This window comes from Candoia aspera, chromosome 2 (genome assembly GCF_035149785.1).
Source record: "Candoia aspera isolate rCanAsp1 chromosome 2, rCanAsp1.hap2, whole genome shotgun sequence".
Taxonomy (NCBI): Eukaryota; Metazoa; Chordata; class Lepidosauria; order Squamata; family Boidae; genus Candoia; species Candoia aspera.
The window spans coordinates 17422927-17434421 of record NC_086154.1 but is presented as its reverse complement, the minus strand read 5'-3'; the positions used below and the strand labels follow the sequence as shown (position 1 = coordinate 17434421).

Sequence of the window (11495 nt, the reverse complement as noted above, 5' to 3'; positions counted from 1 at the left end):
GATATTCTACAGGTGACGGACGTGTCCCTGGGGGAGTTGGGGTTGTTGACAACCGACAGGAAGCTCTGGCGTGGGCTGGTCCATGAAGTCACGAAGAGTCGGAAGCGACTGAACGAATAAACAACAAACTAACAACCTTGCAATTTCTCAAAATGTCTTTTTTCCTAGGAAAGATGCTTCTGATATTCTGTCTTATTCTCAGGGTGCTTGAGAATGTCTTTCAATTTTCTCCTGATGGTGATGGTAGTGGAGGTGCTACGGTTGATGTTTTGGGTTATACATCTGGAATGGATATAAAGCACTTTAATTAAGCAGTGGGGAGAAGTCTTAAAGATTCTCTGACTGCCTATACTTCACAAGTCCCTTGGGAGGAATATCTTCCTTTAGGATTTAATGGAAATGTGGGAAACCATTTGCTGGAGTGATGATAGTACAATGAAGGATGAGATATCCCTGGACCTCCTTATAGCTAAATCCAAACATGGACATTCACCTCTGAGAATTTCTCCAAACTTATTTTGTTTCATTTGAATTCTCTTTCATCAAACTGAATGGAATAGGTAGAAAAACTGCAGGATAATTGTTTTGCATGGCACCTCTATGCATTTCCAAACAAACCTCATTATTCAATGGCACTATTTTTCTCTACTTTATTTAGTGCACAATCATTTGTAAATGGAAATATAATAGCCCTCCTGAACTCTGCATGTTTTAAAAAATAATAATAAGCTCCCCTCTTTTTTATCTTAGGTAAACATGGCAAACAATCTATGGGGAAATAAAAGTTCTGTGTCTGAATTCATCCTTCTGGGTTTTTCAGCCAAGCCACAAATGCAGCTGTTCCTTTTTGCTCTCTTCCTGATCCTGTATCTGATGATCCTGCTAGGCAATGGTCTCATTATCAGCCTTATCAGAATAGACTCTCGTCTCCACATACCCATGTACTTCTTCTTAGCCAACCTCTCCTTCCTGGACATCAGTTACAGTTCTACCACGGTGCCCCAGATGTTGCTACATCTGCTTTCAAAGAGAAAAACCATCTCTTTTGCCGGCTGTACTGCCCAAATGTACATTTTCCTGTCTTTGGGGATAACTGAATGTGTTCTCTATGCCGTGATGGCTTACGATCGATATGTTGCCATCTGTCACCCCCTACACTACGCTAATATCATGAGCAAGTCGATTTGTGTTAAGATGGCAGCTGGGTCCTGGGCCTGCGGCTTCCTCTTTGCCATGGTGCACACTGGCTTCACTATGCGCTTGCCTTACTGTGGCCCAAACGAGATCAACCACTTCTTTTGTGAAGTGCCAGCTGTCTTGGAATTGGCTTGTGCAGACACACATGTCAATGAGATGGTGGACTTTGTCTTGGGGGTGATCCTGCTCATGACCCCACTTTCTTTGATTGTGGCCTCTTACATTTTCATCTTGGGTGCTATCCTGAGGATCCGTTCTGCAGGAGGGAAGTTCAAAGCTTTCTCCACTTGCACCTCACACATTACAGTGGTGACTCTCTTCTATGGTGCTGCCATGTTCACGTACATGCGCCCAGCTTCCAGCTATAAGCCAGAAAGAGACAAGAAGTTTTCTCTTTTTTACAACGTGGTATCTGCTCTTTTGAATCCCTGTATCTACTCCCTAAGAAACAAAGAGGTCAAAGGAGCCCTGGGCAAATTGGTCTGCATACAATAAATAAGCATGTTTATTATTTATTAACAGTGGGAAAATGAACAAAAGGTCCATTTTATATCCATGGTACAGTTTATGCAGGACGCATGAATTTCTGGGACAAAAGAGATCCACAGCTCACTAGGACACCGCCTTTATCTATCTATTCGGCTACACGTAAGAAAATAATATTCCAGACAGTCATTTTACCATATTGCTTAACCTATTACAGAATTATTAGGAGGACAATTGGGATATTTAAAATGCAATGGAAATGGTATAAAACTAAAGCCATACCAAACAGTGCAAGATTGTTTACCTCCCGAGGAAGAGTTGTGTTATTTCTGATTCTTTGGGAGATAGATGATACTGTAGATGATGGATGATGGATAGGTGAGAGGTGAGAGGTGAGAGGTGAGAGGTGAGAGGTGAGAGGGAGATAAGAGAGAGAGATGAGAGATGATAGCTAGATTGCAAGCAAAAAACAAAAAAACAGGGAGAGCGGTGACAGTCACCCTACCTTTTCACTGAACATCTCCCACCCCTTCGCTATCAGAGTTGCTCAATTAGAGCAGCATAGGGGCTTTCCTTCCTGTGTACTCTTCTTTAAAAGGATCACCCAATCATCCTTCTTGTCATGCTCCCCAACCAAACCTTCCCAGAACATCTGATTGGACTCGCATGCATGAATGAAGTCAACACGTGTCAGACCTTGCGAGTCGGTAGAGGGGAGGGGCAACAGTCAGGAGTGAGAACACATCATGTTTGGACTGCTTCTCACATCCAAGGTCAACCGGCTGAGCCGTTGCAGACACCTGCGAGAGACTGGCACAAACTGCAGGAAAGGGGGCTGCATACCAGAACGAGGGAGGGGGAGTCTTGTACTCATTGGGCTGTTTAAGTTAGACAAAACGCAGGAATATTCACTCACAACTTTTTTGCCATTCTGTGTGCTTCTTTCATTAAAAAGATTTCTACTGTATTTACGTACGAATTGGATTTAATGGTAATAGAGTGTTGTAGTCATCACACTTCTTTTCAAGAAGGTACATTGCATAATCATTTTGTGATGTAAAATAGAAAACAATTGCTTTCTTATGGTGAGTTAGCAGTTACGTATACAGGGGCTTAAAAATTTTAAAATAAAATCAAAATTTCTTGAAGATGCCCAGCACCCAGAAGCATCAACTGGTTTAGAAAGCAGTGGCATGGGCAGTTGGCTTCTGGCTGCAATTCAAAGTTTTGGCTGTTACCTATAAAGTCCTCCATGGCATAGGGCCTGGCTACTTGAGGGACCGCCTGTCTCACAAAGCATCTGCCCAGCTGATTCAATCCTGCTGGGTTGGCATGCGCCAGGTTCCTTTGAATAAAAAATACCACCTCTCGGGACCCCAGAAGTGTGCCTCCTCTGTAGCAGCACCTGCCCTTTGGAATAAGGTCCCCCCACCCCAAATCTGGATGGCCTCCACTGTGCCAGTATTTTGAAGAGCTGTGAAGACCTGGCTCTTCACCCAGGCTTTTGGCAAGGAAGAATGATGCCCCCTTGGAGTTGATAGAGACAGCAGGAGGAAGCTGGACATAAGAAAGTAGATTGAGGTTGAATGCCAATGCCCCAGTTGCTGCTTTGAATAGCCCTTTGAATTTGAATGTGTAACTGAACAAGAGATAGCTGATAAGAAACCTTTACAAATACACAATTTACCCTTTGTTGAAAAAGAGACATCAGTGAAAAAGAATTTAGACTCCCTATGCCCAAGGTTTAAATGTACAGGCAGGGAAGAAGATAAAAGGGCAAGTTATAGCATTGGGGAATATGGTTAGCTATGTGTATTTGGGATTAGGGCTTCCTTGACCAGAAAGTAGTCACCCCAGCTCATTTGCATTTTAAAATTTACACCCCTAGGTGGGACACAGCTAGCTCAAAGCCGAAAGGACGGCTAGCTGCCGACGGTGCTGGTGGTGAAGGGCGAATCCGATGGTCTAAGGATCAACACACCATTGGAACCTGGAATGTAAGATCTATGAGCCAGGGCAAATTGGATGTGGTTATTGGTGAGATGTCAAGATTAAAGATAGACATTCTGGGCATCAGTGAACTGAAATGGACTGGAATGGGCCACTTCACATCAGATGACCACCAAATCTACTACTGTGGACAAGAGGACCACAGAAGAAATGGAGTAGCCTTCATAATTAATAGCAAAGTGGCTAAAGCAGTGCTTGGATATGATCCAAAAAATGATAGAATGATCTCAATTCGAATTCAGGGCAAGCCATCTAACATCACAGTGATCCAAATATATGTCCCAACCACAGATGCTGAAGAAGCTGAAGTAGAGCAGTTCTATGAGGATCTGCAGCACCTACTGGACAACACGCCTAAAAGAGATGTTATTTTCATCACAGGAGACTGGAATGCTAAGGTGGGCAGTCAAATGACACCTGGAATTACAGGTAAGCATGGCCTGGGAGAACAAAATGAAGCAGGATATAGGCTGATAGAATTTTGCCAAGACAACTCACTCTGCATAACAAACACTCTCTTCCAACAACCTAAGAGACAGCTTTATACATGGACTTCACCAGATGGACAACACCGAAATCAGATTGATTACATCCTTTGCAGCCAAAGGTGGTGGACATCTATACAATCAGTAAAAACAAAACCTGGAGCTGACTGTAGTTCCGATCACGAACTTCTTCTTGCACAATTTAGGATCAGACTAAAGAGATTAGGGAAGACCCACAGATCAGCTAGATATGAACTCACTAATATTCCTAAGGAATATGCAGTGGAGGTGAAGAATAGATTTAAGGGACTGGACTTAGTAGATAGGGTCCCAGAAGTACTCTGGACAGAAGTTCGCAACATTGTTCAGGAGGCGGCAACAAAATACATCCCAAAGAAAGAGAACCAAGAAGGCAAAATGGCTGTCTGCTGAGACACTAGAAGTAGCCCAAGAAAGAAGGAAAGCAAAAGGCAACAGTGATAGGGGGAGATATGCCCAATTAAATGCAAAATTTCAGACGCTAGCCAGAAGAGATAAGGAATTATTTTTAAACAAGCAATGCGTGGAAGTGGAAGAAGACAATAGAATAGGAAGGACAAGAGACCTCTTCCAGAAAATTAGAAACATTGGAGGTAAATTCCAGACCAAAATGGGTATGATCAAAACAAAGATGGCAAGGACCTAACAGAAGAAGAAGAGATCAAGAAAAGGTGGCAAGAATATACAGAAGACCTGTATAGGAAAGATAAGAATATCGGAGATAGCTTTGATGGTGTGGTCAGTGAGCTAGAGCCAGACATCCTGAAGAGTGAGGTTGAATGGGCCTTGAGAAGCATTGCTAATAACAAGGCAGCAGGAGACGACGGCATCCCAGCTGAACTGTTCAAAATCTTGCAGGATGATGCTGTCAAGGTAATGCATGCTATATGCCAGCAAATTTGGAAAACACAAGAATGGCCATCAGACTGGAAAAAATCAACTTATATCCCCATACCAAAAAAGGGAAACACTAAAGAATGTTCAAACTATCGAACAGTGGCACTCATTTCACATGCCGGTAAGGTAATGCTCAAGATCCTGAAAGGTAGACTTCAGCAATTCATGGAGCGAGAATTGCCAGATGTACAAGCTGGGTTTAGAAAAGGCAGAGGAACTAGGGACCAAATTGCCAATATCCGCTGGATAATGGAAAAAGCCAGGGAGTTTCAGAAAAACATCTCTTTCTGTTCTATTGACTATTCTAAAGCCTTTGACTGTGTGGACCATAACAAATTGTGGCACGTTCTTAGCGGTATGGGGATACCAAGTCATCTTGTCTGCCTCCTGAAGAATCTGTATAACAACCAAGTAGCAACAGTAAGAACAGACCACGGAACAACGGACTGGTTTAAGATTGGGAAAGGAGTACGGCAGGGCTGTATCCTCTCACCCTACCTATTTAACTTGTACGCATAACACATCATGCGACATGCTGGGCTTGAGGAATCCAAGGCTGGAGTTAAAATCTCTGGAAGAAACATTAACAATCTCAGATATGCAGATGATACCACTTTGATGGCTGAAAGCGAAGAGGAACTGAGGAGCCTGATGATGAAGGTGAAAGAAGAAAGTGCAAAAGCTGGCTTGCAGCTAAACCTCAAAAAAACCAAATTATGGCAACCAGCTTGATTGATAACTGGCAAATAGAGGGAGAAAATGTAGAAGCAGTGAAAGACTTTGTATTTCTAGGTGCAAAGATTACTGCAGATGCTGACTGCAGTCAGGTAATCAGAAGACGCTTAATCCTTGGGAGAAGAGCAATGACAAAACTCAATAAAATAGTTAAGAGCAGAGACATCACACTGACAACAAAGGTCCGCATAGTTAAAGCAATGGTATTCTCCATAGTAACATATGGATGCAAGAGCTGGACCATAAGGAAGGCTGAGCAAAGGAAGATCGATGCTTTTGAACTGTGGTGTTGGAGGAAAATTCTGAGAGTGCCTTGGACTGCCAGAAGATCAAACCAGTCCATCCTCCAGGAAATAAAGCAGACTGCTCACTTGAGGGAAGGATATTAAAGGCAAAACTGAAATACTTTGGCCACATAATGAGAAGACAGGACACCCTGGAGAAGATGCTGATGCTAGGGAGAGTGGAAGGCAAAAGGAAGAGTGGCCGACCAAGGGCAAGGTGGATGGATGATATTCTGGAGGTGACGGACTCGTCCCTGGGGGAGCTGGGGGTGTTGACGACCGACAGGAAGCTCTGGCGTGGGCTGGTCCATGAAGTCACGAAGAGTCGGAAGTGACTAAACAAATAAACAACAACATACTACATGCTAAAAGAATATCATGGGATAATATGTTATATGCAACACTGTCTATGCAAATGCTATAAAAGTAACCAGTTAGAAGCTTCAACGGCTAGATGGTATTTGTGATAACAGCTTTAAAGGTGTATAAAAAGTTGCTGCTTGCTTGGCTCAAGGCTTTTCCCTGCCTTAAAGGGGAAGCCCCCCTTTCCTTGTAGATCTACAATTAAACTGGTTTTTTTTTTTTTGCTGAATTCTCTGATCCTGTGTGATAATTGGGCTACATCGTGCTGGATTTAATTGAACCTCCCCACTTTGGGGACAACAGGGTTGTGTGGCTTCATTTCTCTTTTCATTCCTGTTCAGGGTTTTTTGTCATCCTTGCCATCTTTTCTTCTTCGTATTTTTCCACTATTGTCTCTTTTCTTGTTTTAATGTTTTTACTAGTGAGTAAAGTCATTCGGAGTCAGGCGGAAGAATAATAATTCCATGAATATAAAAAAATATAAGACTGTTTTAACAGTCTGCTGGATCAGGGCCTCACCTCATACAGCATTTGGCCTGACGCAGGAGCCAAGCAGATGCGTTTGAGAAACGTCTAAGTCCAGAAGGCAACAGCCCCTTTCTGTTGTCTGTCCCCGCAACCACTGTTTTAAGGCCTGCTGATGTAGGAAGCAGCCGTCAATATTAGTAGCCACTGATATCCTCCATGAACTTGTCTCGTCCCCCTTTAAAGCCACCCAAATTGATGAACAGGCAGCAAATTCCAGGCTCATTGTGTGCTGTGTGAAAATGCATTTCCTTCTGTCAATGCTCAATCTCCTGCATCGGTGGATAGCTTTGCATCCTAACACTGCAGGAGGGCGAGAAAAACTCTATCCATGTCATCCGTGCAGGGTTTTATATACCTTTATCACATCACCCCTTACCCCACGTCATTCCTAGCCCCAAAGACCCATTTGCTGCTTTCTCATAAGGGAAATTGCTTCAACTCTCTCACCAGCATGGTTGTCTTTTTTTTTTTTTTTGCCCTTGTCCCAGCTGTGCAATGATGAGAACTGATTGTAATGCTCCAAGCAGGCATGTCCACAGGGTGTGGCCAAAGAAGTCAAGCTAGCAGCCATCACGTGTGATCAAAACTCTGCCTGTATTTTTTTAATGTGTATTGCATGTATCATACATTAAAAAAAAACAGGCAGCGCTTTGATCATGTATTGTAGCCACCATCTTGACTTCATGGACTCTAAGCAAACTGTTACAGTGACCACCTTGGAAATTCTGGAAGGAATTAAAATGCCTCCTTTTGTGAGTGTTATCTTCACTCTTATGTTCATATTCACGGGGAGGCCATGAGTTCTAGTCCTGCCTGAGGCACAAAGCCAGCTGGGTGACCTTGGGCCAGTCCCCCTCTCTCAGCCCTAGGAAGAAGCAGGCAAGGAAGAACCACTTCCAAAAACCTTGCCAAGAAAACTGCGGGGACTTGTCCAGGGGAGTCACCAGGAATCATCACTGACTCAAAGGCACTAAAAAAAAAAGTGAAATGTTCCATTGTGTGAAGGTAAATATTATCACCTTATAATTGCTACAGAGCAGATCGATTTGTTCTTAAGACGACAGCTAGAGGGGCTGATTTCCTCAAAAAGTCTAGCTAGAAAGTCAAGAAAGAAAAAGAACTAAGAAAGAAGCTAGGAGTGTGTTAGAATTTTTAAAAAAATGTTACACCCCGCAAAAAATAATAACTGGGTCAAAATAACTTGGTTAGAATGGATCATGGGAATAAGAAACCAATTGCAATCACATCTATACTTCTATGATGTCTGATTATCGTTTATGCTTCCTTCATCCAAATCAATGAATCTGTCCTGACTAAGCAAAAACCACGCCAAGGTGAGGAAGAAGTCTCTAGTGCTTTATTATTGCTACATTAGACAGGAAATCCTACCAAACTGAAGAGGTGTGGGAAAAACCCAGACCGATAAACCCCCAAAGTCAAGGCGGGTCTGTTCTGTGTCTCTTTGAATGGCTGCTCAAAGTCTCTAAACTACGCATGCGTTTTCCCCCCTGGATAGGGGCCCCCTCCTGCTCACCATCAGTGCTCATGACAGAATCCATCAATCAGCCTCTTTTAAAGATCAAATGAATAGACTGTTGGTGCAACGGTTGGACTCAGAATGCCTGGAATATTAGATATGAGCCTATCCAGTCTAATCATTAAAGATAATGGCTGAGTATATTCACTGTCACTGTGCTTCTCAACATCCCATGGGCAATCACTGCTGTATCTCTAGTCAGTCCTAAATTAAATCCTTGGGAATGGTGGTTGAAGTCCCCAAAGTTTGATACACTTCAGAAGATTCTTTTTCATCCTGGAGATGTGAGATATTTAGCTGCCTGAATGATGCAATGAGTAACCATCCATTCTTTCAAAACAAAGCAAGTTCTTACTATAGCTTCAATAGAAAGGTATATATGTAGCTCGGGATTGAACTGGGGAGTCCTTGGTGCCCTCAGAGAGCGTCAAGGACTCCCTAGTTACTATAGCTTGTTCAACATAGCAGAACTTCCTGGACTGTCAGAAGTATTTTATTGGATGAGTGCAGTTAAAAAGTGAGGCACCCGAAGAAAGCCTAAAGATCATGTATGGAAGATCATTCTTTCAGGTAATAATGGCTTTGGGGTTGGAATTGGGTAGCTGTGAAGAATATCTGCCTTTCTAAAAACCATCAGACATGAGTTTAGCCCCAATTTCTTCAGGGCAAATGTCATAATACAAGAGAGGATAACTGAACATACGGGTAAGAAAGCATGAGACCCGACCTTGAAGCTTGGAATTAACCATTGGAACCCTACGGAACAACAATCAAATGGATTTCCAGAAGGCAGACCTACATTTTTCGTATAGAGATTGCAACTGCAAATATAATAATATAAGAACATCTGTGCAGGTCTGCAATTTTCTCTAAACAAATGGGTAGAATTTGAAGCCACAATATTTTTCCTAACACTGAAGATCAGGATTTTAAAAACCTGATTGATAGTGGAAGGTGCCTCAGCAAAAGTTTCAAAGATGTTCTGACAGCAGGTGTGTGCACTGTGTGGGTGTGGGTGCTGTGTGCATATGTGTATTCTCAACTAATTACTACTGGCTTTGATTTCTTTTTCATCACAGCCTCCCAGCTTTAATTCCAATGTTTCCTGTTACATTTTCAGGAGGACCAGTAATGGAAAGAACGAATAGAACTTTGTGGACTGAATTCGTTCTTCTGGGGCTTCTGAATCACACTGTGATACATACAGTTTTTTGGGGGGCTATTCTGTTTACTTTTTTGGTTGCCTTACTTGGAAACTGTCTTTTCTTTTTTGTAATCATCACAGGTTCCTATTTCAGGACCCCTATGTACTTTTTCCTCAGCCAGCTCTCCTTCATGGACATCTGCCAGACTTCTACCATTGTCCCCAAAATGTCCGTGGATTTTTGGAACAAGGGCAACACAATCTCATTGGCTGGATGTGGCACTCAGATATTTTTCACCATCATGATGGGAGGAGCAGAGTGCCTCCTACTGACTGTCATGTCTTATGATAGGTATGTGGCTATCTGCAAACCTTTGCACTATCCAGTTCTCATGAGCAGGAGGCTGTGTGTGGCCATGTCTGCTGGAGTCTGGCTGGGGGCTTTTTTAAATTCACTCATGCACACCCTTTGTGTGCTGCAGTTACCCTTCTGTGAGTCCAATAGAGTAAATCAGTTCTTCTGCACAATCCAAGCTCTGCTGAAGTTATCATGTTCTAAAACATCCACCTATGAGAATGGGTTGTTCCTGACTGGCATTATATTCCTCCTGGTTCCCCTCTCCATCATCTTGGCTTCCTACATCTCTATCCTTCTGACTGTCCTGGGAATGCAATCAGTGGAAGGAAGACATAAGGCGTTTGGCACATGCCTCTCCCACCTCTGTGTGGTGGGGGTCTTCTATGGAGGAGCAAGCTTTAAATATATGAGACCCAGCTCTTACCGAACACCACAACAGGATAAGGTGGCCTCTGTGCTTTGTGACATTGTGGCTCCCATGTTGAATCCCTTGATATACAGTTTGAGGAACCGTGATGTGCTAGCTGCACTGAGAAAACACATTCAGAAATGTACGTTGAATATCTAACCCAACCTAACTAGGGCCACGTTGGAGCCAATCTATGTGGCTATGTGGAAGGGAACAAAACCAAGGAGAAAAATATTACGTAGCAGTCATGAGTGGCAGCCACTAATAGTCTAATCCTCTATGAAATCATCTAAGCTCCTCCTAAAGCTATTCAGCTCGGTGGCTATTCTTGCATCTTGTGATAGTGGAGTTCATACTGAAATTATATGCTAAACAACATGAAGCTGTGATTCCTTTTATTTTTCTTATATTATTCAGTTTGTACTATAAAACTGGGAGAAAAATGTCTCCATACAATGCATAATTTTCACTTCACTAGCACATTTTTACTTATTTTGAAGTGAGTAATGGAAGAAGTCAGTCTTACGCTGTGGTGGAAAACAAGGCTACCCAAGCATTTCAGCTGAACCCTAGAAGCTAAGAAATATTTAGGGGTGGCATAGACCTGAGAACATCATGCGACAAGCTGGCCTTGAGGAATCCAAGGCTGGAGTTAAAATCTCTGGAAGAAACATTAACAATCTCAGATATGCAGATGATACCACTTTGATGGCTGAAAGCGAAGAGGAACTGAGGAGCCTTATGATGAAGGTGAAAGAAGAAAGTGCAAAAGCTGGTTTGCAGCTAAACCTCAAAAAAACCAAGATTATGGCAACCAGCTTGATTGATAACTGGCAAATAGAGGGAGAAAATGTAGAAGCAGTGAAAGACTTTGTATTCCTAGGTGCAAAGATTACTGCAGATGCTGACTGCAGTCAGGAAATCAGAAGACGCTTAATCCTTGGAAGAAGAGCAATGACAAATCTCGATAAAATAGTTAAGAGCAGAGACATCACACTGACAACAAAGGCCCGCATAGTTAAA

At 42.7% G+C, this 11495-nt stretch overlaps 2 protein-coding genes across 2 annotated transcripts; both read left to right on the top strand.

Moving 5' to 3' along the window:
- Positions 1-756: 756 nt before the first annotated feature.
- Positions 757-1692, top strand: LOC134492213 (olfactory receptor 2D3-like). Its single transcript, XM_063296399.1, has one exon. It carries the CDS (start codon positions 757-759, stop codon positions 1690-1692), a length of 936 nt encoding a protein of 311 aa, XP_063152469.1.
- Positions 1693-9692: 8000 nt separating this feature from the next.
- Positions 9693-10631, top strand: LOC134489932 (olfactory receptor 2T27-like). The gene has a single exon (XM_063292808.1). The coding sequence runs from the start codon at positions 9693-9695 to the stop codon at positions 10629-10631; it is 939 nt and encodes a 312-aa protein (XP_063148878.1).
- The last annotated feature ends 864 nt before the right edge of the window (positions 10632-11495 follow it).

Bases quoted from the DNA above. Each gene is read 5' to 3' on its own strand.
- LOC134489932 (XM_063292808.1), top strand. From the start codon at position 9,693: ATGGAAAGAACGAATAGAACTTTGTGGACTGAATTCGTTCTTCTGGGG.
- LOC134492213 (XM_063296399.1), top strand. From the start codon at position 757: ATGGCAAACAATCTATGGGGAAATAAAAGTTCTGTGTCTGAATTCATC.